This window comes from Chaetodon trifascialis, chromosome 19, assembly GCF_039877785.1.
Source record: "Chaetodon trifascialis isolate fChaTrf1 chromosome 19, fChaTrf1.hap1, whole genome shotgun sequence".
NCBI lineage: Eukaryota > Metazoa > Chordata > Actinopteri > Chaetodontiformes > Chaetodontidae > Chaetodon > Chaetodon trifascialis.
This window is the reverse complement of record NC_092074.1, coordinates 1,109,746-1,132,905: the sequence shown is the minus strand read 5'-3', so window position 1 is coordinate 1,132,905 and position 23,160 is coordinate 1,109,746. Positions and strand designations below refer to the sequence as shown.

At 39.8% G+C, this 23,160-nt stretch overlaps 1 protein-coding gene across 2 annotated transcripts in view; it reads right to left on the bottom strand.

The window, feature by feature from the left end:
• hsf2 (heat shock transcription factor 2) overlaps positions 1-23,160 on the bottom strand; it is a 45,594-nt gene that overhangs the window by 21,590 nt on the left and 844 nt on the right. The window contains exons 3-10 of one of the 2 annotated variants that reach the window (XM_070988162.1): positions 21,181-21,308; positions 19,710-19,834; positions 16,357-16,432; positions 14,864-14,925; positions 14,124-14,202; positions 11,438-11,571; positions 10,550-10,861; positions 5,668-5,770 (exon numbers count right to left, since the gene is read on the bottom strand). In XM_070988162.1, the coding sequence (XP_070844263.1) occupies positions 5,668-5,770; positions 10,550-10,861; positions 11,438-11,571; positions 14,124-14,202; positions 14,864-14,925; positions 16,357-16,432; positions 19,710-19,834; positions 21,181-21,308 (1,019 nt within the window). The remainder of the gene's footprint in view (positions 1-5,667; positions 5,771-10,549; positions 10,862-11,437; positions 11,572-14,123; positions 14,203-14,863; positions 14,926-16,356; positions 16,433-19,709; positions 19,835-21,180; positions 21,309-23,160) is intronic. The other variant, XM_070988163.1, reaches the window with a different exon arrangement.

The following is a 23,160-nucleotide window of genomic DNA, read 5'->3' as shown; positions in this document are numbered from 1 at the left end:
TTGTAGGTGACCTTAATGTACATGTCAACGTTGATAATGACAGCCTTAGCACTGCATTTATCTCAGTATTAGACTCAGTAGGCTTCCGCCAGAATGTACATGAACCGACTCACTGTTTTAACCACACCCTCGACCTTGTTCTGACATATGGCATTGAAATTGAAGACTTAATAGTCTCCTCACAGAATCCTCTTTTATGGGACAATCATTTAATAACTTTTGAATTCACATTACCAGACTACCAGCCTGTAGGCAAAAATTCTTATACCAGACTCCTATCTGACAGTGCTGTAGCTAAATTTAAGAATATGATCCCATCAGGATTTAATTCATTGCCATGTCTCAATACAACAGAGGACTCCTATGCTAACTTTAGTCCATCCCAAATTGACTACCTGGTTGACAGTGCTACATGTTCATTGTGTATGACACTTGACTCTGTTGCTCACCTAAAAAAGATAATTAAACAGAGGAGGTTAGCTCCATGGTATACTCCTCAAACCCGAATCTCACAAAAAAATAGAAAGGAAATGGCGTTCTACCAATTTGGAAGAATTTCAGTCCGCCTGGCAAGACAGTCTTAAAATATACAGGAAAGCCCTTCGCAGTGCTTGGACAGCCTATTACTCTGCACTAATAGAGGAAAATAAGAACAATCCCAGGTTTCTCTTCAGCACTGTAGCCAGGCTGACAGAGAGCCATAATTCTGTTCAACCATGTATTCCTTTAGCTCTGAACAGTAATGACTTCATGAGCTTCTTTAATGATAAAATTCTAACTATTAGAGACAGAATTCATCGGCTCCTGCCGTCAACTGGTACTGTTTTGTCTTCAAAAACAGAAATCGTAGAAACTGTTGTTCGTGTCGCAGTTTTAGACTGTTTTACACCCATCGACCTTCACCAACTAATTTCAATAATTTCATCATCAAAATCATCAACCTGTATTTTAGACCCCATCCCGACTAAGCTGCTTAAGGAAGTTTTACCTTTAATTGACTCTTCCGTATTAGACATGATCAATCTGTCTTTATTAACAGGCTATTTACCACAGTCCTTTAAAGTAGCTGTAATAAAACCTCTACTTAAAAAGCCTACTCTTTATCCAGGGGTTTTAGCCAACTATAGACCGATATCTAACCTTCCCTGTCTCTCAAAAACTCTTGAGAAAGCAGTTGCTAATCAGCTGTGCAACTTTCTACAAAAAATACTTTATTTGAGGATTTCCAGTCAGGATTTAGAGTGCATCATAGCACAGAGACAGCACTGGTTAAAGTTACAAATGACCTTCTAATTGCATCTGATAAAGGATTTGTCTCTGTGCTAATCTTATTGGATCTTAGTGCTGCATTTGACACCATTGACCATGGTATCCTATTGCAGAGACACTTCATTGGCATTAAGGGAACTGCGCCAAGCTGGTTTAAATCCTACTTGTCAGATCGCTCTCAGTTTGTACATGTTAATGATGGCATATTACTAACTTAGCTCCTTCCCTGGAGTCTCTGTGCTTTGTCGTCTCGCAGGTTCCCGTGGATAGCGGCTGAATCTGGATTGTGAATTACAGCTGCGTCTCCTGCCATGGCCCTGCCTGACATCTACTACAATTACTACTACTGTTATTACATCCACTTTCATTGTTACTGTGTCATTGTTTCTGTCCATCTCTCTCTGTCTGTCTGTCTCTCTCTCTCTATCTGACCGCATTTCTGAGGTCGAGGCAGATGGCCGCCCACCCAGAGCCTGGTTCTGCCTGAGGTTTCTGTCTGTTAAAAGGAATTTTTCCCTCGCCGCTGTCGCCAAGTGCTTGCTCATGAGGGAATTGTTGGGTCTTTGTAGATAAAAGAGCTCGGCCTGTACCAGCTCTATATGGAAAGTGTCCTGAGACAACTTTTGTTGTGATTTGGCGCTATTAGGGGTGTAACGATGCACAAAAATCTCGGTTCGATACGTACCTCGGTTTTGAGGTCATGGTTCGGTTCATTTTCGATACAGTATGGGAACAAAATGCAAAACCTAAATTTTCTTGTTGTTCATTTGGGTGTTTATTATTTGTAAACAACGAATTACTGTAACAACTTACTGTTTTATACAAACAGGAAAATGAAATAAATGCAAAGTGCTGCCTGGTAATAATTTAAATAAAATTCTCAAATAAACAGCAAATGTATGAAATATTATTAAAAAAATAAATTCCTTGTAAACAGCTTTTAACAAAACTTTTCAACAAGTAAAGTGCAGCAATAATAGTTCCAGCATGAAGCCCTGTTCAGTTTTACTCAACCTTCATATTTTTTGCCAGAAAAATTAACTTGTCCACATTGTCAGCAGTAAGTGCAGATCTGCTGGCAGTCACAATGTCCCCAGCGGTTGAAAATACCCTCTCGCTAGGGACAGAGGTAGCGGGTATGGCAAGATAGCGCCTTGCTAACTTTGCAGTTAGGGGATATATGGCCTCATTGGCCTTCCACCATAGAAGTGGGTCAGAATCTACTGAAATACAACTCACTGCCTTGTATGCGGCAACCTCCTCCTTCACCAGCTGCAGAGTATCCTTGTTGTTTCCCACCTGTGTCTTGAAGAGCTCACCAAACAGTTCAGCCATTGCTGACTTCTTGACAGGAGGAGATGATTCAGATGCCTCTGGGTGTCCTGTCTCTGGGGATGAAGCAGCTGCTGTGATCCCTTTGGCCTTCTCATTCTGTAAAATGAAATACAAAAAAAAGTATAAACATTTTTAATAAGAATATTAGTAACACAAGCAATTTGTTGTTTCAAAATTATCAGTGAAAAATACATTATATGCACGTAAAATTATTATATTATTATTATTATTAAATTATTACAATACCTCTCTTTCCATGGCCACAATCTCTGTGACAAGGCTGTTGTAGATCCTGTCATGGCAGGCATCATCCACATGAGGAAGAGTTTTAAACCTTGGGTCAAGTGCTGTGCATTTGTGGAGGAAGTCCTGACAAGAGGAGTACCTGTCCTCCAGGTTTTCTCTGATGGCAGCCTTGACTTGGGTCACTGTTGCACTGTCGCCATCTTTTGGTTCCATAGAGTGGAGAACTGTGGCTTTGAGAGGCAGGATCATGGATGCTGAAGGTGTAGCTTCAGTGCTTATGAGTGTTGTGAGAGTTTTTAGTGGCTTCAGGACCTCAATTACCCCCTCTGCCATCCTCACCTCCTTGTCAGACAATGTGCTGATATCTTTCTTCTTGAGAGCCTGTTCTGTCAGTGCCGAAAACACTGCTGCTTGCTGCTCAAGGTACCTCTCAAGCATATCATAGCTTGTGTTCCAGTGGGTGGTGACGTCGTGAATAAGGGTGTGTTTTGCTATATTAAGCATCCCCTGTTTTCTCTCCAATATGTGTGCAGCTGTTGGGCTACGGTGAAAGAAAGACACAATCCGTCTCACTTTACCAAGGAGTCTGGATATTTGGTTGAGACCTGTTGCTTTCTGAGAAGCTAGATTAATAGTGTGCGCAAAACATCCAATTTGGGGGCTCATTCCAGCTTCACTCACTGCATTTACAATATTCCTGGCATTGTCTGTTGTGACTGTAATTGTTGTTCCTGGCCTCTCCAATGTCCACTCCAACACTGTCTCTTTAAGCCCCTCTGCCAGGTTTGCGCTAATGTGTTGTTCATATATGGGCCGAGTTTGCAGAACATGGCTCACTATTGGCGCATTTCCATTACACAGTTCCAGCTCTACTCGACTCGGTTCTACTCTACTGGGTTTGGTTGAGTTTCCATTACAATTGAGTACTTCATAATACCTCCTCAACGTAGGCGGGGTCGTCATACCACGGCTGCGCAAAACTGCCATGACGTCAATTTGTACATGACGCAAACAGAGCTGACAAACAATGGAGGACATCGAGGCAATGTTGTATTTGCTGCTCGGTTTGTGGCTTTTTGTCACACACAAAGCAAGAGAAGAAACCGAGCAGCCATTTCCCGCGAGTGAGAATAAAGAATAAAGTCAGCGGTTGCTGTTGCCCGGCGTTACAATGGAGGAGGCGGGATTGTTTTTCCGGTGTTGGACGTCGCAGACCAGTGACGACACTCTCCGGCCAATCAGTGGCCGACAGGCTGTTGACGTCACTCATATAGTATCGCTTCTACTCAATTGGAACCTCGCCAGAGCAGGTACTAAAAATAGTATCGAGTACCAGGTACTATCCCTAATGGGAACACAAAGCAACCGGGTAGAGTCGAGTCGAGCCGCGCTAGTGGAAATGTGGCATAAGTTCCACTCAGGGGTGATGTGATGGGCAGTCACAGTTATATAGCTCTCATTAGCTCTGGATGTCCATCCATCAGTTGTGAGTGCTACTGCACATGCTTTTGACAAGTCTTGGACAACAGAAGATTTAGCTTGTTCATAAAGTTGTGGAATTATTTTCTGGCTGAAGCGTGGACGAGTGGGAACTTCATACCGGGGCTCAATCACCTTGAGCATGTGTTTAAAACCAGGATTTTCAACAACTGAATATGGTCTTAGATCCGCTGCTATAAAAACTCCAATGGCTCTTTTTATAGCTTTGGCCCGATCTGAATTGCCAGGGAGAGGCTGCTTGAATGCCGAGGTCAGCTGCGTTTGCACTATGTTGGTTTTTCTTCTTGTAGCTGGGATATTTACACTTGGGTGGTGCCGTTTTAGGTGAGTTAACATGTTTGTCGTGTTGCCGGAGACATACCCAATCTCAGCTGAACAGTGTCGGCACACCGCCCTCGTTTTATCCACCTGTCTTTCTCCGTTGCAATATTTAACCAGAAGGCCGAAGTGTTCCCAAGCAGGAGACTTTAGTGACAGGGGAGGGTCTTCAAGCTCCGGTTTACTGCTAGCAGTAGCCATCATGCGCACGGGCTGCAGGTGTAGCTGCAAGTGTAGCTGCACATGTTAGCGGTGGAACGTAAACAGACGCAACTTCCGGCCTGTGAGCCAAAAAAAAAAACAAAACTTCCAGCCCGTGAACTCACTCGTGCACAGCCCTGTACCGAACCGAATGTCGGATACCCAAAACGGTTCAATACAAATACATTTATTGTATTGTATTGTAGGCGCTAAACAAATTAAATTGAACTGAATTAAATTGAAATTGAATGTTGACAATGTGTTCAAATATCCCACAAAACTGGTCTGCACAGGACTTGAGAAGCCCTGAGGTGGTGCCGTTTGGACCCATCATCATAATCAGAACTTTAGTGTCCTTGTTCTTTCCAATTGCATTAACACTGCATTTTCTGCTCATTGATGAATGAGGTCAGGCTACATTAGTTGCATAACTTTGGCTTTTTTATGTGTAAGTGGAGTAGACCTGCTGTCATGACTCTACCTTGTTCTCTGACAATGCTACTGTAGCTGTACAAACAACTCTCTGTTGCTCTGTGCTCTAAAATCAAGCTTCTAGAAAAACATTTATTTTCTGAGGAACTGACACCTATTGATGTTAACCCTTCAAGTTTCACACTACCACCATGTTATCTGCTACTAAGCTACCATTACAGCAGTGTGAAAAATGTCATGTTGTTAACAGCATGTCGGCATTCTTCTCCACAGTGCTGAAATTGATTAGACATGTTGTATTAAGTTTGAGGAAGTACTGATCAGGTGAGTGTTTTCTGGTTTAGTGTGTATGTGATATTATTTTACCTCAAGGGCATCAAAATCAAAACCAAACTGTCTTCCATAAAGCATGGCCTGGAAGTCCTCCAAACTGCAGTCAATACTGTCCAGATAATCCATCAGCTCCACCCTGACAAGACAGACAGACAGACACAGTCCATCAATAACCAACCAATAACTCTTCTTCTAGTTATCATAAACACTATATTTAGCATCAAAAAAGTACCAACCCTTTGCAGACCTGATTGACATATCAGAGGACATTATGAAACTGTCTAATCGACACATTGGTTGCATTGGTTGTTTTCTTTGCTCCACGATAACTAATGGTGCAAGTACTACTATGAGTGCAGCTGGAGAAATCTTCAAATCATATGTACTTTACAGCAGCCACAGTATAACTAATGGTAAGGTATGAGTTAAGTACAACCCTAATTCCAAAAAAGTTGGGAGGCTGTGGAAAACATGAATGAAACATAATGGGATATTTACTAATCCTTTGTTTTACATATAATCACTTGAAAAGGTACAAAGACATCTGCTTCAATGATTTTGTAAATATATGCCTATTCTGAATTTCATGCTAGCAACATGTTTCAAAGGTTGGGACAGGGACAGACTGGAAAAGTTGTGTAATATTCAAAAAACACCTTTTTGGAACATTCCACATGATAAACACTGTCTCTACATTTAAGAGTAGACTTAAAACTTTGCTTTTTGATAAATCCCATAGTAAGGGCTGGCTCAGGCTTGCCCTGGACCAGCCCATAGTTATGCTAAACTGAGCTCCTCTGTTACTTCTCTGCCTCTCCATCTGCAAGCTTTAATGTCCTACCATGGCGTGTCACTAACTTTGCTTCTTCCCAGGAGTCCCCGTGCTTTGTCGCCTCGCAGGTTCCCATGGATAGTAGCTGAATCTGGATTGTGGATTACAGCTACATCTCCTGCCATAGCTCTGCCTGACATCCACTGCAACTGCTACTATTACTACATCCACAGTGATTGTTACTGTGATTGCATTTCTGTCTGTCTCTCACTCTCCCTCTCACCCAACCAGTCAGTTGGGCAGTTGGCTACCCACCTAGAGCCTGGTTCTGCCTGAAGTTTCTGCCTGTTAAAGGAAGTTTTTCCTTGCCACTTGTCACCAAGTGCTTGCTCATGAGGGAATTGTTGGGACTCTGTAGATAAAAGAGCTTGGGCTGTACCAGCTCTATATGAAAGTGTCCTGAGACAACTTCTGTTGTGCTTTGGCACTATACAAATAAAATTGAATTGAACTGAATTGAATTGAATTGAATTGAATTCATAACAGATGATAATATCCTGATTGGGTGTGAAAGGGACATTCTCGAAAAGCTCAGTAATTCACAAGGATGGGTCGAGGTTCACCACTTTGTGAAAGCACTGTTTCACAAACCACTGTTTCACAAAGTGTATGTATTGTGCATGTATTACAGTAGCATGGCTCCTTAGTAAAAGAGTCCAGGTGCTAAACCTGCCTGCCTGCAGTCTCGACTCGACTCACACAGTGAAAACATTTGGCACATTGTGAAACACAAAAAGAAGACAAATGAGACCCCCAGCAGCTGATAATGTACATCACGCAAGAATGGGAAAACATTCCACTTTCAAAATTACAGCAACTGGTCTCCATTCCTAAAAACATGCAGAGTGTTGTTAAAAGAAGAGGTGATGCAAGAGAGTATAGAATTTATAGAATTTTTGGATGACATGTTAAGATTTCATTTAAATATTTGACATTCCCATAAGATTAGCTGTCATTAGCCCTATCAGTCAGCGTTAAGTCTCTGGATCCAAACAAAAGGAAGAAAGAAGGAATGAAGAACAGATTTGGTTACGAACATATGTGCTGTATATTTATTCTGAGCTCAATATTTTGAAGAGACACTTAATCTACATTTTTTTACGATGGTGAGTATTTTAATCAGACCCATGAGGAGCCCTGTAAAGTATGTCTACAATCAACTTTGGATACTATTTGGAGACCAACACCAAATAAACAAATGTACACTTTTGGAAAAATCAGTTGTGTGTTCTTTCATTTGGTAGAGACATTCCTTCATCAAAGGCCATAACGACATACAGTGCCTGGCAAAAGGATTCACCCCCCTTGGCTTTTTTACTTATTTTGTTCCATTACAATTTGTAATTTAAATGTTTTTTTTAATCTGAATTTTATGTCATGGATCTGCAGAAAATAGTCGTGGTGAAGTTGGTGAAATATATGTAAAACAAAGAATTTAAAAAAAAAAAAAAAAATTAAATTGTCATGTGCAGATATATTCACCCCCTCTGCTATGAAGCACCTACAAAGGGAGCAACCAATTATCTTCAGAAGTCACATAATTAGTTAAAAGTCCACCTGTGTGCAATCTAAGTGTCACACAATCTGTCAGTATAAACACACCTTTTCTGAAAGGCCCCAGAGACCGCAACACCACTAAGCAAGAGGCATCACACCATGAAGACCAAAGAGCTCTCCAAACAAGTCAGGGACAAATTTGTTGAGAGGTACAAGTCAGGGTTGGGTTAGTAAAAAATATCCGATCCTTTGATGGTCCCCCGGAGCACCATCAAATCCATCATCTTCAAATGGAAAGAACATGGTACCACAACAAACCTGCCAAGAGAGGGCCACCCACCAAAACTCAGACCGGGCAAGGAGGGTGTTAATCAGAGAGGCAACACAGAGACCAAAGGTAACCCTGAAGGAGTTGCAGAGTTCCACAGCAGAGAGTGGAGTATCTGTCCATAGGACCACAATAAGCCGTACACTCCATAGAACTGGGCTTTATGGAAGAGTGGAAAGAGAAAAAGCCATTATTTGGAGTTAAAAATAAGGAGGCACATTTCATGATTCGCCCACAATTTATGTGGGCGACTCCCCAAATGTATGGAGGAAGGTGCTCTGGGGACACATTTAAATGTGTTGGAGTGGCCTAGTCAAAGTCCAGACCTCAATTGAGAATCTGTGGTCAGACTTGAAGATTGCTGTTCACAAGCAAAAACTCCAACATGAAGGAGCTGGAGTAGTTTTGCCTTGAGGAATGGGCAAAAATCCCAGTGGCAAGATGTGGCAAGCTCATAGAGACTTATCCAAAGCAACTTGCAGCTGTAATTGCTGCAAAAGGTGGCTCTACAAAGTACTGACTTTAGGGGGGTGATAGTTAGAGAGGCCTCAGTAAATATGTTAGTCCATTGCAAAATGCGTTTGAAATCAGAATTGCCACATCAATGCTGTCAGAAACACAGCCTCTGATTGGTTGGCAAGTCAACACGCTAACACGCCAATCATGTAACAGTATCAAGTTCGGTTGCGCCATCTCGTTGTCACGTGTTTGTTGCTCCGCAAGGAGTGAGATGAGAAATAGAAAGTGAGCGCTGCAGCGAGCAAAGAAATTGTCGATAGAACAGGGAAAGTCAGCTCGCCAGTATGGAGTTTTTTGGATTTTATAAGTCAGACCGTAGTCAGACCAATGTGGTCTGTAACTTAACTTCGACGCGCTCACTCTTTGGAGCGCAGCCGTATTCGCCAACGTCCGCCAACCGCAGCACCACCGCACAAGCAGCTGACCACCATGCAGAGGTATCTGCTTCAGTGCCTGATGACAAATCATCTAAAAGGCACGAAGACGTAACGGAGGTAGCGGCATATCATATAGCTAAAGACATGCTTCACTGAGTACTGAGGAGAAGCCAGGTTATAATTGAATAGTTCATGTATGTTTAGAGTAAGAAGAGTGACTAAAGTTGTTCATATGTCTAGGCTGGTTTTATAGTTCAGTCAGTGTTACTGTACTGTCTATCATGTTTGTTTACAGATGTCAAGTCTAACTCAGTTTCTGCTATGTTTACAAAACACTGCACATATTTGAAAACATTTTATTCACCAGAAGGTGAATCAGCTTGTGAACTTTCTGCACTAAACCTGCAGAAAAAAGTTCTCAGGTTTCTCTCTGTTTACATTTTTACACTTTTTTTACATTTATTATTTGAGTGTTTTCCATGGTTGTGTTGACATTTCCTTTCTGCTTTGATAGCTGAGGGGATTATAATCAGAGGAAGGTTAAATTTAAAATAAAAATGTTTAAATTGAATGTATTTTTCTCCTGGTCCTTATTTTAAATAGGTCATAAAAAATATCAATAATTATCGATATCGACCAATATAAAACACTTATATCGCAATAGAGTTTTCAGCCATATCGCCCAGCACTAGTACATCGACACTAATGTATCAAACCCCTGCTGTTCAGACTTCCTGCAAGTGGATGGCTAAAAACCATGCTAACAACAAGGATAATGGTTTTCAACATGGAAAGATTTATTGATTATCACAGAAAACATTCTGTGTTTTGCCTATTATTATGGATTTATTTTTAGTTTATTTTATTTTAGTTTATTAAAGAAACTGGATTACCAAGCTTCTGAAAGGGATATGATTGCACTGGAGCACTCGTGGCAACGGCTGAACGGTAACATTATCTATCTTGCCAAAAAAGTAAGTCTCTAGCATGCAGCGTACCAGAGATATTTGGACCAGCAAAACCAGACATGACCTAACCCAACTAAGACACTTTATTTTGTTTTTTCTATTAATTTGTTACCCATGTGTAGGTAGGTAACTTCATTGGGAATGGAGAAAAGCTTGAATCTCGTCCAGGCCCACAGTGCATGTGTGCATATTAACACTATTGCTAATGTTCATTTTCAACTCAAATTAGGAAAATGGTAAAGCTAGAATATATGGCTAAATAATAGATGGCTATGTTATTATTATCATTAGAATTTCATACTGTAAGCATCAGAAAACCATCATGATTTATACTAACCAGCTGTTTAAACTTGTATTTCAAATAAAATGAATCATAATTAAGGTTTGCACTTACTTGCCCAGCAGGTTGATGTTCTGTGATATTGCTCCATTATCATTTAGTAGGGAGTCCATCATCTTGACAGGGTCCTCCAGACTCAGGCCTGAGGGTTTATTGAGCAGTAGGGCACTGCTAGTTGGTCCACTACTGTCTAAAGTTTTGCTCCTCTGGCTGTCATCTACTTCTACCGCCGCTGCTGCTGCTGCTGCTGCTGCTGCCGCCACACCAGCCTCTGTCTGTTTCATTTCAGTTGTGCAGGTGGTGCTCACCTCCGTCTCAGCTGGCAGCACACAGCTGTCTATTTGCACTTCCACGATTTCTACATCACTGAGGGAGCACATTTTCATACAGCAAGTCATTAAGAAAGATACTGGTGTCAATTTAATATCCTGGCAGCAGTATATATCAACTTATTCAAAGTCTTGTTGTAAAATATTCCCCTCACAGCCTTTCTCTACAAAAGTTTTACTATTTCTTTACTATTCTTTTTCTCACAGCCTGATAACAGCCAAATGTTAATGTGGTGTACATAGTCAATAAATGCACAGAATAGAAGAAATAGGTTTAGCTCCTCTCCACTGCACCTGCAAAATAATGGCTGCACTTCTTTTTCCCTGCTTATTCAAATGCAAACGCACATTTGGCCTTCATAAAGGAGGAGTCATCAGGGGTTAAACTGAATTAAGAAGACTGAAGTAATCACATACTGTATTTTGCCTGAGAGTACAGGAATCTTTGGCACAACAACATGCAATTTTACTAGTCTTCAAAGGCATTAATTCAAGGGGTAAGTGGCTGACCAAGCAGACGAACTGTATGTCAATTTTGTTAAATATGGAAATACAGGGTAATAAATGGAATACAGTGTGAATGTTTTGAAGAGTCAAAGGTGAATAGTCTTACCCTTGCTCGCAGGCTCTGGGTGACCCCTCTGTGATCTCAGCCGTCATGTCAGTATCATTCTGAGTCAGATCACAGATGATAACGTCGTCTGATATCTCTGAGCCCTTCACACCATTTAGACTGTTAACAGATGACTGAACAGAACACACAGAGACTGAATCAGATCTATTCCAATAAAACAGATGACATATTCAACATTATCTACAACCCTGTCTCCAAAAAAGTTGGGGTGCTGTGTAAAATGTAAACAGAACAGAATGATTTAGAAAACACCAAACCCCATATTTAACTGAAAATAGCACAAAGACAACATATTAATTGTTGAAACATGAGAAACTTAATTGTTATTGAAAATTACATCATTTAGAAACTGACGACAGCAACACGTTTCAAAAAAGTTTGGACAGGGTCATGTTTACCACTCTGCTTACTTTAACAACACTCCGTAAGCATTTGGTAACTGAGGAGACCAAGTTCTGTCATTTTGAAAGTGGAATATTTTCCCATTCTTGCTTGATGTACAATTTCAGCCGCTCAGGAGTTTGGGGTCTCTTTCATCATATTTTGGGTTTCACAATGCACCAAACATGCAGACTCTCTCTCTCTGGAGCCATGCTGTTGTAATACATGCAGAACATGATTTGCCACTGTCTGAAATAAGCAACGCCCTACCTGAAAAAGATGTTGTCTACTTGGCATCATATGTTGCTCTAAAACATTCATCTGTCTTTCAGCTTTAATGGTGCCTTCACAAATGTGCAAGTTACCTATGTCATGTGCACTAAGGCACCCCCATACCATCATGGGTGCTGGCTTTTAAATTTGAATCAGCACAGTTTTCCACTTCACCTCAGTCCATCTTAAATGATCTTGGGACCAGAGAAGACGGTTTCTAGATCTGGATTTTATATGGTTTCCTCTTCGCATGGTAGGGTTTGAACTCGCATTTGTGGATGCAGCACTGAACTATGTTCACACACAATGGTGTTTGGAAGTGTTCTTGAGCTCATGCAGTGATGTCCACCACAAAATGATGTCTGTTTTCAATGCAGTGCTGTCTGAGGGCCTGAAGATGACAACCATCTACTGTAGTTTTGGTTTTCAGCCTTGTCCCTTGTGTACAGAAATCTTTTAATGACATTACGTACTGTAGGGAATGAAATTCCCTAATTATTTGCAATTCTATATTGAGAAACATCATTCTTAAATTGTTGCACTATTTTCCAGTGCAGTGAACCCCAGTTAACTTAATGAATTGTGAGATCTTCCACCGGGTGTTTTCCAGTCTCTCCCAACTTTTGTAAAACCTGTTGCTGTAATCAAATTCTAAATGATATCATTTTCAAAAACAATGGAATTTCTCAATTTCAATATGATATGTTGTCTATGTGCTATTTTAAATTAAACAGTAAGAGTTGTTAAATATTTCAAGGGCAGGCATTAATGTGCACTGAATGCATTACATATATGTATTTACTGTTCATCCTTAGTTTTAAAGTGCACTTAGAGTGTATTGAAAATTCTCAAGTAGTATGTATAAATACACTGGTATGTAATCTGTTAATGTTAGATTTAATGTACACTCAAGTACAATTTACACGTAATTACATATAGATATATATATGTATATATATTAGTGCTGTCAATCTATTAAAATATTTAATCGCGATTAATCTCAGGAATGTCATAGTTAACTTGCGATTAATTGCACATTTTTATCTGTTCTAAACGTCCCTTGAATTATCATTTTAATACTGTTATCAACATGGAAAAGTGGATAGACTTGCTTTGTGCAAATGTTTTTTTATTGAAAATGTGTAGTGTTATATTTCATGCTAACATTCTCACTTTAAGCAGTCATTCACATTTGAATGAATCAAATCTCACACAATTTAACACTGATGACAATAAACTGATGACAAAAAATAAATACTTGGCTACAAAAAAGCCCCTTCAACAACCCTTTCTAAGGGAACAAAACAGGGTGATACAAAATAAAGTTACAGAGAGCACATCATTGTAAACTAGGACTCAGCCTATAGTGCAGTTAAACCATGGCTTAAACTTTCCTTTCTTAAGTTTCCTTTGAACATAACAGCATCCATATGCCTCTGTCGAAAGCCATCCATTGTCACCTGGTTTTGACATGGAGGCGGCGGAGAATTTGCATTAGCCGTGTGTTTGGCCAAAAGTGGTATTTCAGAATGGATGTGCTACAGTGATAATTCAGTTCACACCAACAATACACACTTTGGTCTTGTCAGTCGACCAATCTGGCAACTTTTTGAAACTAAACTTTACATTCAGAATCTTGTTCACATCCAATTCAGTGTTTTGCACGTGACATCCACACAAACCAGTAGCCTACACTTTTACAGCTAGCGAGCAGGCAAGACCAAACATGTGCGTGGGGCGTGCCTATTGTTTTGTTTCCAGTTTACAACCGGATCCTGCAGTTTTTATGTTACTAGCAGGGGCCACAGCTTATAAAAGACTACAAGTTCACTAGGTTAAAGTTGACTTGCGCTAAAATATATATATATATATACACACACACACACACACACACACACACACACAAACTAATATTAGTATATTATTATTAGTATATATTTTTACTTGGAAAGATCATATCATGAATACACTCACTTACAAGTGTTCATGATAGATAATACTATTTACTGACCTGGTCCACACACACTTTCTCATCATAGATCTGATGAATGTATTTGGGCTTCTTTCCATTGCTGTTCATAAGGACTGGCCTGCCAAAAAGAAGGTGACATCAACATTCAAAGTTAATACAGACGACAGTTCATATTATGAGAGTGCTGAAACTGTTACTTGATTTATTATGTAGTTGTTCAAGACAAACTCATTCAAAAAGGTTTGCTTGCTGGTTACAGATTTAACAGTGAAGATTTTATTTATTTTCTTTATCTTATTGTAAATAATGATCCATAATTTAACCAAAAACACACTAGCAACTAACAAACTAAGAAGGAAAATCATTAGCTGCAGCTTCTTTATTTACACAGAAATGTAACTATCATGCATACACTCTGTGACACCTACAACAGTTACAGTTAGTGCATTTTGTACATGGTGCATTTTAAGCGACTGTGTCAAACAACAACTGTCTTAAATGGTGCTTCTGGGAGTGAATTACCTTACATTCCAAGTGTCACTATTAAATGAAAAAGGCTATATTCTATATGACAGGTCTATGCATTTCATGATAACTAATTTGGTCATGGCTTATTAAGAATACTCCCCTATTAATTAGAATTAGTAACAACTTCACCTATTAATTATAATTAGTAATAACTTCACCAATGCATCTCTGACAGGTGCACGGTATGTGTGTTTGGAGGGTCAATTTAAAGGACTCTCACTCCAATCCTGTCACACAAAGTGTGAACTCACCTTTTGCGCTTTAAATTCAGGATGTGGTTGTTCTGTACCAATGTGACGATGAAATGTATCAGCTGAAAAAAGAACAGTCTCTGAGATTCAACAGAAAATGCAACTGGATTCAAAGCTCAGGTGCCAATAATGAGCACAACATTTGGTGGAAGTCATTACATTAAACATTTCCCTTCTCAGAGCAATCAATTCAGTGCCACAAAAATGTTTACATGGGCACTAAATAAAATGACAAGTCTTATTTCTATTTGTAATATGCAGATTCCTCCTAAAGCAAACCTGTGAATAAAAATGAAGTAGCATAGAGTTTGGTACTCTTGTTGTTTTAGAAACATTTGGTTTAGAACAAATTATTGGTGGAGATACTGAACAGAAAGCTCTCATTCCATTTATCCCACTAAAAATAACAACACATATTTAAAGATGGTTCTCCTGGTGGAGGCGGTTCTCCTGGTGGAGACAGCACCACTCACAAAAGTGGTCGTAAATGCTCAAAATGACTCAAACATGCACAGAGTAATACTTTGGTGATTGATTTCCAAAGGAAGGTACTACAGACAGAGAGATTACAAATAGCTGGGTTTTCACCCCAACCACAAACTGGACTGGACAAACAACACAGATGTCCTGTGCAGGAAGGGCCAAAGTCTTCTCCACCTTCTAAGACACCTGCTAAGAACATTAAGGTCCTTTGGAGTGTGTAGGACACTGTTAAGAACATTTTATGACTGTGGTGTCATCTGCAGTTTTCTATGCAGTGGTCTGCTGGGGCTGTGGAAGCTTTGAGAGGGACAGGAAAAGACTGAACAAACTGGTCAGGAGAGATGGCTCTGTCCTGGACTACCCTCTGGACACCATCATGGAGGTGGGTGAGAGGAGGAAATTTGCCATGCCAATCATGGACAACCCAGCCCGCCCGCTGCATAAGACGGTGGGGGCCCTAAACAGCACCTTCAGCAGCAGACTGCTCCATCCAGTCTGTAAGAAGGAACACTACCGCAAGTCCTTCATTCCAACTGCGATCAGACTGTTCAACATTACTTGCTTACTGTTTTGCATTTTTGTGGTTCTATGTTTTCATCATCTTGCCATTACTTGCAATATCTTACAATGTTACATATTTTCTTTTTTTGTATCAAGTCTATACATATGCATGTTCTTCTTTTATATACTGTTACATATTTTTTAAGCTAATGTGCAATAATGAAAAAACACTGTACCTTAAAAAATGTGTAAGTCTAAATCCATTCTATTTTGTATTTTATTCCCTTCTATGCCTATTTTTTATATTCCTGATACTATTGCTGCTCAAATTACCCCTAAGGGGGAACAGGTTTTCTTCTCCTGGATTGTGTTTTAACAACCCCATGAAGTGTAAAAAATGTCTTTAAGAAAAAATAACAAAAAAAAATGCAGCATATTCTAGTGGAGGTGTTTACAGGAGACATGAATGTGAATAAACTTCCAGATGATGGGTGCAGTGAAACGCTCACCTTTTTGATTAGCTGTTGTTGGTGGGCATGTTTCTGTCTCAGATCTGAGATCTCCCTCCACAGAGCTTCATTCTCCCTAAACAACAAAACAAGTTACATTTACAATTGAGACAATGGACTGCAGAACAAACACCATCTCCTATGAGGTCCTGTACCTTCACTGTGATTTTTGTTCACTGACAATGTTCTGTGCTGAAGAAATTAGTGTCTGACATGTAATCAGGTGTGTTTTTCCACTCCATGATAATGTTGAGGCTGTAGTAGCAGAGGTGGTGTTCTATTCTATAGCATTACATTGACAGGGGTTTCTATCACTCTGTCCCTCTCATGTAATGGGACAATGCTTTGAAAGACATCTGACTATAATTACAAATGTAGCTACTGACATATACACATATACACACCCACGCATATAACATAGTTGTTACAATATGGCTAGTGAGTAAGTAAATTTAAATTTTTTCTGTACATAGAATTTTCAAAAACCATGGTTATAAGTTGTTTCAGTTACATAAAGAAGATGACATTTCAATAAATTATTACAACAAACACAAGCAAAAATTGTTACAGAAATACAGACAAAGCAGGGCAATTTTAGAATAAATAGGTTTTGTGATTTAAAACTCATAACAGAGTTTGCTGATCAGACTCCAATGGGAAAGTGTTCAATAATTTATGAGCCTTGACAGAAAGTGTTCTGTCACTCAATACGAATCTTGAGCTTAGTGTTTAAGCTTGTCTTAAACAAGAAAATGGACCATTAAAATAGTAAAGACTTGACAGGACAAAGCAATGGATGATTTGTTTTAGCTGTTTGCAAAACAAGAAGAGACATAGCAGTGTTTCCTTTGGAAGGACAGGTTTGATGTGGGGGCAATGTTACCAGGTTGATAAATGGTTGATCTGAATAGTATTAATTCATGTTTCAGAATTTTGAGGTCTGAACAATTTGTTTGTCAAAGCAAGAATTGTGAAGGTGTCATTTTAGGCTCTGGATAATTGGGATGCACTTTTACTAGTGATATGTTGGTCACAAACGAACTGGCTCTTAGAGCCGGCTCTTTGAGGTGAAGATCGGAACCAGCTCCTGAGCGGGGGCCTTTTTATTTTCTTTTTTGTTTATTTCTTGACTTTTTTATGTTCAAGCCGCATGTGATTGGTCAACTACATGACGTGTGGCAGCTTCTGTATGTACATACTGAGCAGGAGGGGGAGGAGCGAGGGTTACACTCTTCACACACACACACACACACACACACACACACACACACACACACACACACACACACACACACACACACACACACACACACACACACACACACACACACACACACACACACAGGAGCAGTAGGATGAGAGGGAGTCCTTCCTAGGGGTCTACTGTTTCTATTGGTACCTTTTGTGAGCAGCTGCAGTGTGGATACCATGCCATTTCCTCTGGAGTGATCTCATTATTATCCTCTGACAAGGCACCAGGGCTTGGACATTCAACGGTGTAGAACAAGTCAAGTTCTTAATCTTGGCAACCATTTGCAGCAAGGCATCAAAATCACTACTTTCAGTAGTCAGAGTCATTAAAGGATCAATTACCACCTCAGCATCTTCTGGATGTAAACCACAAAATTGATGTCTTCATCCCAGGGCACTGATCTGTTGCCAAATTTTCAAGGGGAAAGTCAAGAAGTCTCCCATCTTCACTGACTAAATTAAGGATTGGAATTCGTCCATCCAGATAAGCAATCTTCTGTGTAAGGCTGTTGCAACTTAGCCAGAAGCAATCAGATTGGAGCAGGCATCATTCAGTAATTTTAGAGGTTTAACCAAGGTTTGAGTCAAATAGGACAATGGTTCAAACATACAGTATCTTAGACAAAACCCAATGACATGCACTAAGGGAACTGCACTAAGCTGATTTAAATCCTACTTTTCAGATTGCTCTCAGTTTGTACACGTTAAGGATGACTCCTCTGTGCTCGCTAAAGTCAGCTATGGAGCTCCGCAGGGTTCTGTGCTTGGACCAATTCTATTCACTTTATAAATTTTCATTGCTATGCAGATGATACCCAACTACATTTATCAATTAAGCCAGAAAAAAACAATCAGTTAACTAGACTACAAGTGTGTCTTCAGGACATTAAGACCAGGATGACCTGCAATTTTCTGATGCTAAACTTGGACAAAACTGAAGTTATAGTCGTAGGCCCTAAACACCTTAGGAACTCACTTTCTGATGATGTAGCAGTTATGGATTGCATTAAGCTGGCCTCCTGCACCACTGTAAAGAATCTGGGAGTTATCTTTGATCAGGATATGTCCTTTCACTCCCATGTAAAATAAATTTCAAGGACTGCTTTTTTCACCTACGTAACATTGCAAAAATCAGGCACATCCTGTCTCAAAACGATGCTGACAAACTAGTCCATGCATTTGTAACTTCCAGGCTGGATTAATGCAATTCCTTACTATCAGGCTGCCCAAATTTGTTGCCGAATATTCTCCAGTTGCTCCAGAACGTTGCAGCACGTGCTCTGACAAAAACGAGAAAGAGAGATCACATTTCTCCAATATTAGCCGCTCTGCACTGGCTTCCTGTACAATTTAGAATAGAATTTAAAATCCTTCTCCTTACTAACAAAGCCAGAAATTGTAAGGCACCATCTTATCTTAAAGAGCTCATAGTACGTTATTACCCCACTCAAACACTGCGTTCCCAGAATGCAGGCCTATTTATGGTTTCTAAAGTCTCCAAAAGCAGAACAGGAGCCAGAGCATTTAGCTATCAAGCTCCTCTCCTGTGGAGCCATCTTCCAGCCTTTGTCCAAGAGGCAGACATTGTCTCTAAATTTAAGAGTAGGCATAAAACTTCCCTTTTTGATAAATCTTATAGTTAGGGCTGGCTCAGGCTTGCCTTGAATGCTTGAATTGAATTGAATTGAATTGAAAATACTGTAACATGGGACTACTGTGTGTGTGTGTGTGTGTGTGTGTGTGTGTGTGTGTGTGTGTGTGTGTGTGTGTGTGGTTTGCCACAATTGTCCAATCAACTTAATGGAAGTCACTCCAGAATCCTGGGTTTAGGTCCAGTTTTACAGCAGTTGATATTCTTATTATTTAACCATGACAGTGATCTTAACCAAGCACCTGTACTTCCCTGACTGCAACCACACCTTGACCAAAAACATCTTCAAATTCAAACTCAAGGGGTGTACCAATTTTCAGCCCTGCGCTGTTTGTCTGTCTTTTACTAATGGAATTCTCCACATGCAACATTTCTGGGGTTGTTAGATTTTGTTCTTGATTTTGGATTCCATATATTTTCTGGGATGACCTGTAAACAGCTTTACACTCACCTCTTCAGTGTTGCTAGCCGGGCATCAATGTTCTCCTGTTTGCTGTGAACACTCTGAACACTTGCCAAGATCTTGGTCAGGTCTTCCTGGCGAATCTTGTTGTCCTCTGGCCGAGTGTTAGAAACCTGAAAGACAGAAATTTCAATCAAATCTTGTATCTACACCATCCTAATACTGGAAGGACAGCAAAAATGTGACCTAAGGAATAGGTGTTTTGCACAAGATATGAGCCAATAAATGAAAAAGGAAGAGATAGAGGAGTCAAAGGTCTTGATGCAGAGAAATGGTTTTGGAACAAGCTCAAAAGTAATTAATGTTATCACAATCCCAATTTTACCCTTGTCTGTATAAATACAAACACCCTACATCAGATTCATAAAATTTGAAGTACCAGATCACTGGGCAAAGTGCCAGTGTCTCTGTATTTCCAATAAAGCTTTGAGAGGAGTGTTCCCCTGCATCCAGTCTTTGTGCTAAACAAGGCTTTACAAATCTGTACCTAGGTCTGTCCGGGGTGTAAAGAGACAAAACAGACATCCATCATCTTGTCTGACTCTGCGTTCAGTGTCAAAACAAGTCTTGCCCAAAATTTCAGTGTACTGCACAAAAACCTTCTGAGCAGTTTGTTAGGATGATGCTTTTTGTAAAAAAGTAATACACACCAAGGCTTGTACTGATCACTGGAAGCAGACTTGAGAGCAGGAAAAAAGTCATGCGTGCATTCCTCCTTCATTAGAATGACAACAATCGACAATCATAGTAGGACCCAGGCTGTGGTATGTTATATAGGCCGCACCCTAGTAACACATCTGATCATGATAAGATAATCATGTTCCACCATTAAGGTGAAAAACATCAATTAATACACCTTCAGCTAAACCAAATATTAATTATATAATTAAATCTATTTAAAATTCATGTATTTTTAACATTTTGAAAGATACTTAACCAAAAAATTGCATGTAAAATTTATATCTCTGTGTGGTATGACACATTATAGTTCTTGTCACTTTGACGTTATCTAAATGGCTATAGCTCATCACTATTTGTTTAAAATTTTGATTTTCTGAAGGCCTCTTCATGTTGTGCCTCACCCTACTGAGGTAACATGATTACCTAATCATGGTCTCATCCTAATAATGGAATACGATTAACCAATCACCATCAGATTTGTTACCAGGGTGTAGCCTATCTATCAAACCAGTGCCTCTGTCCTACTGTTGATCTTGAAGAAAGCCTGAAAGCTGAAAAATCATTCTGATAAAAAACACCTTTTTCCTACTGTCAGGGATGATGTTTTTGGCAAGTGGATGATACTTTCCCTATGTGTTCAGCAATCTTTGATCTCATTGAAAATGAGCATGCAGTTATTTTTTGGTAAAGGCAGCTACTTATGCTCGAGTCAGGAGGTCTTTTGCTACATTTTCATTACATTAATTCTGTTGAAAACTGAAAAGAGAGATGACTCCACCTTCCTCTTGATATTCTCCAGCAGGTCGTCCTGTCCATGTTTGAAGTAGGGGTGCTGAAACTCTACTGGACCATCCCTCTCCTGCTTCACAATGCCTGTGTCAATGTGCATCACTTTACGGAAACCATCTGAACGGATGGAAAAAAAAACACACACACACGCACGCATTGGGGCATGAACGCACGCATGCACACACACACACAGGTAATCTCATTAAAAAATAGCAAAATATACTCCCTCCAAAATATATGTATATAGAAGTACATGAAAATACAGAAAATGCAGGTTCCATTAAGGGTGCCCAGGATACCTGGGTTGTCACATGTTCATAACCATTAAAATAAAAAGCTGCCCTTACACTGTTATAGTAGACTGGGTTTACAATCTTCACATGCAATAAGGACCTGAGATGGTGTTATACAAATCTTGTCTCTTAAGTTATTTGCTATTTGGTCTCTGGAAATTTGTGTCAAGAAAGTAAACAACAAACAATTTTCAGTATAATGCAAAATGGCCAATCAAAACCTCTCTGATAGTGTCAAAAATAACTGCAGGTCTTTTGTACTGGATTGAATTGCATGGAACAATGTGTAATTTCTTCAAAGCATGGCAGTGTTTTTGACCCTGACTGAAACTAATAAAGAGGAGGAGAGAGGGGAAGCGGAAGGAAGGAAGGAGGGAAGGAAGGAAGGAAGGAAGGAAGGAAGGAAGGAAGGAAGGAAGGAAGGAGGGAAGGAAGGAAGGAAGGAAGGAAGGAAGGAAGGAAGGAAGGAAGGAAGGAAGGAAGAGAGAGAGAGAGAGAGTGAATGAGAGACGCCCAGCGATGAAAATAACATATGCACATACACACACAAACAATACCAAGAATATGTACTGTATATCATGATACTAGAAATATGACTAACAAAATTAAAAGCTGTCACAAAGCAGCTCACTGACTATACCGCATCAGACCTCTCAGGTCTTCAAACTTGGTTTTTGGTTGTACCCAGATTCAGTGAAACTAAGTTATTTCAAATTTGATATGGCCATATTCATTTTGAGCAGAAATCCATTGTGGTTCTCAGTAAACCTAATATGGAATCATCACAGGACTTCACTGGTGTTAGCACATATTCAACAAGACTTACTTAATGACATTATGCGATGTGTATTGGAAGGTTGTTTAATTTGGTTTATTAAATGTGGGAAATCATTGCTGAAATATGGGCCAACTTCCATTTTTGGTCATCCAAGCAACCATACAATAACTGCAACAACAGACGGGCTTCAAAATCCAAACAGCGACCAGCTTGACCGCAGCCTCTGAAATGATACACCTACAGATCCGGCTTTCACAAGTTCAACTGCAACTCCCAAATCTCAAGTTTCTCTCTTGCTGATTTTCACATAGATCGTAAAATTAGCTATCAGAGCAGACATTATTTAAGGTGAGAGCCCGTTCCAGCAGATCTTTGCCAGAACCCAGACTGGTTTCATTTGAAAAAAAACCACAGCAGAGAAACAGACTTACTTGTGATTTTGGCAGTTTCAACTGAACTTGTGGGAGCCATTGCTGTATGCCAGATGTGCAGTCATGTCAGAGGCTTCAGAGTGGACCTTGAGTCCAGAGGAGTGCAGTTTTCTTATTAGTATGCAGACAAGTGATTTACACTCTCTTTGCCCCCCCCCCCCCACACACACACACCAAAACGGTGTTATAAGTTGAAACTGAAAACCAGTGACACTAGAAATAACTGACAGCATTAAAAAAAATCAGCAAAATAAGACAAGACAAAAAACTGAGTTTTAACACTGTTTACACTGTGCCTTGTGGTTACCATTGTTACCATAGCATTTGCCCCTGCATCTATCAAGCTCTATTTAACAGAAAATAAACCCTGGTGCTAGATTTGCAATGATTAGTTGATAAATCTACCAATAAAAAGAGAGAGACAAAAGAATTCACAACCATTTTGATACTGGATTCATTGTTGTGAG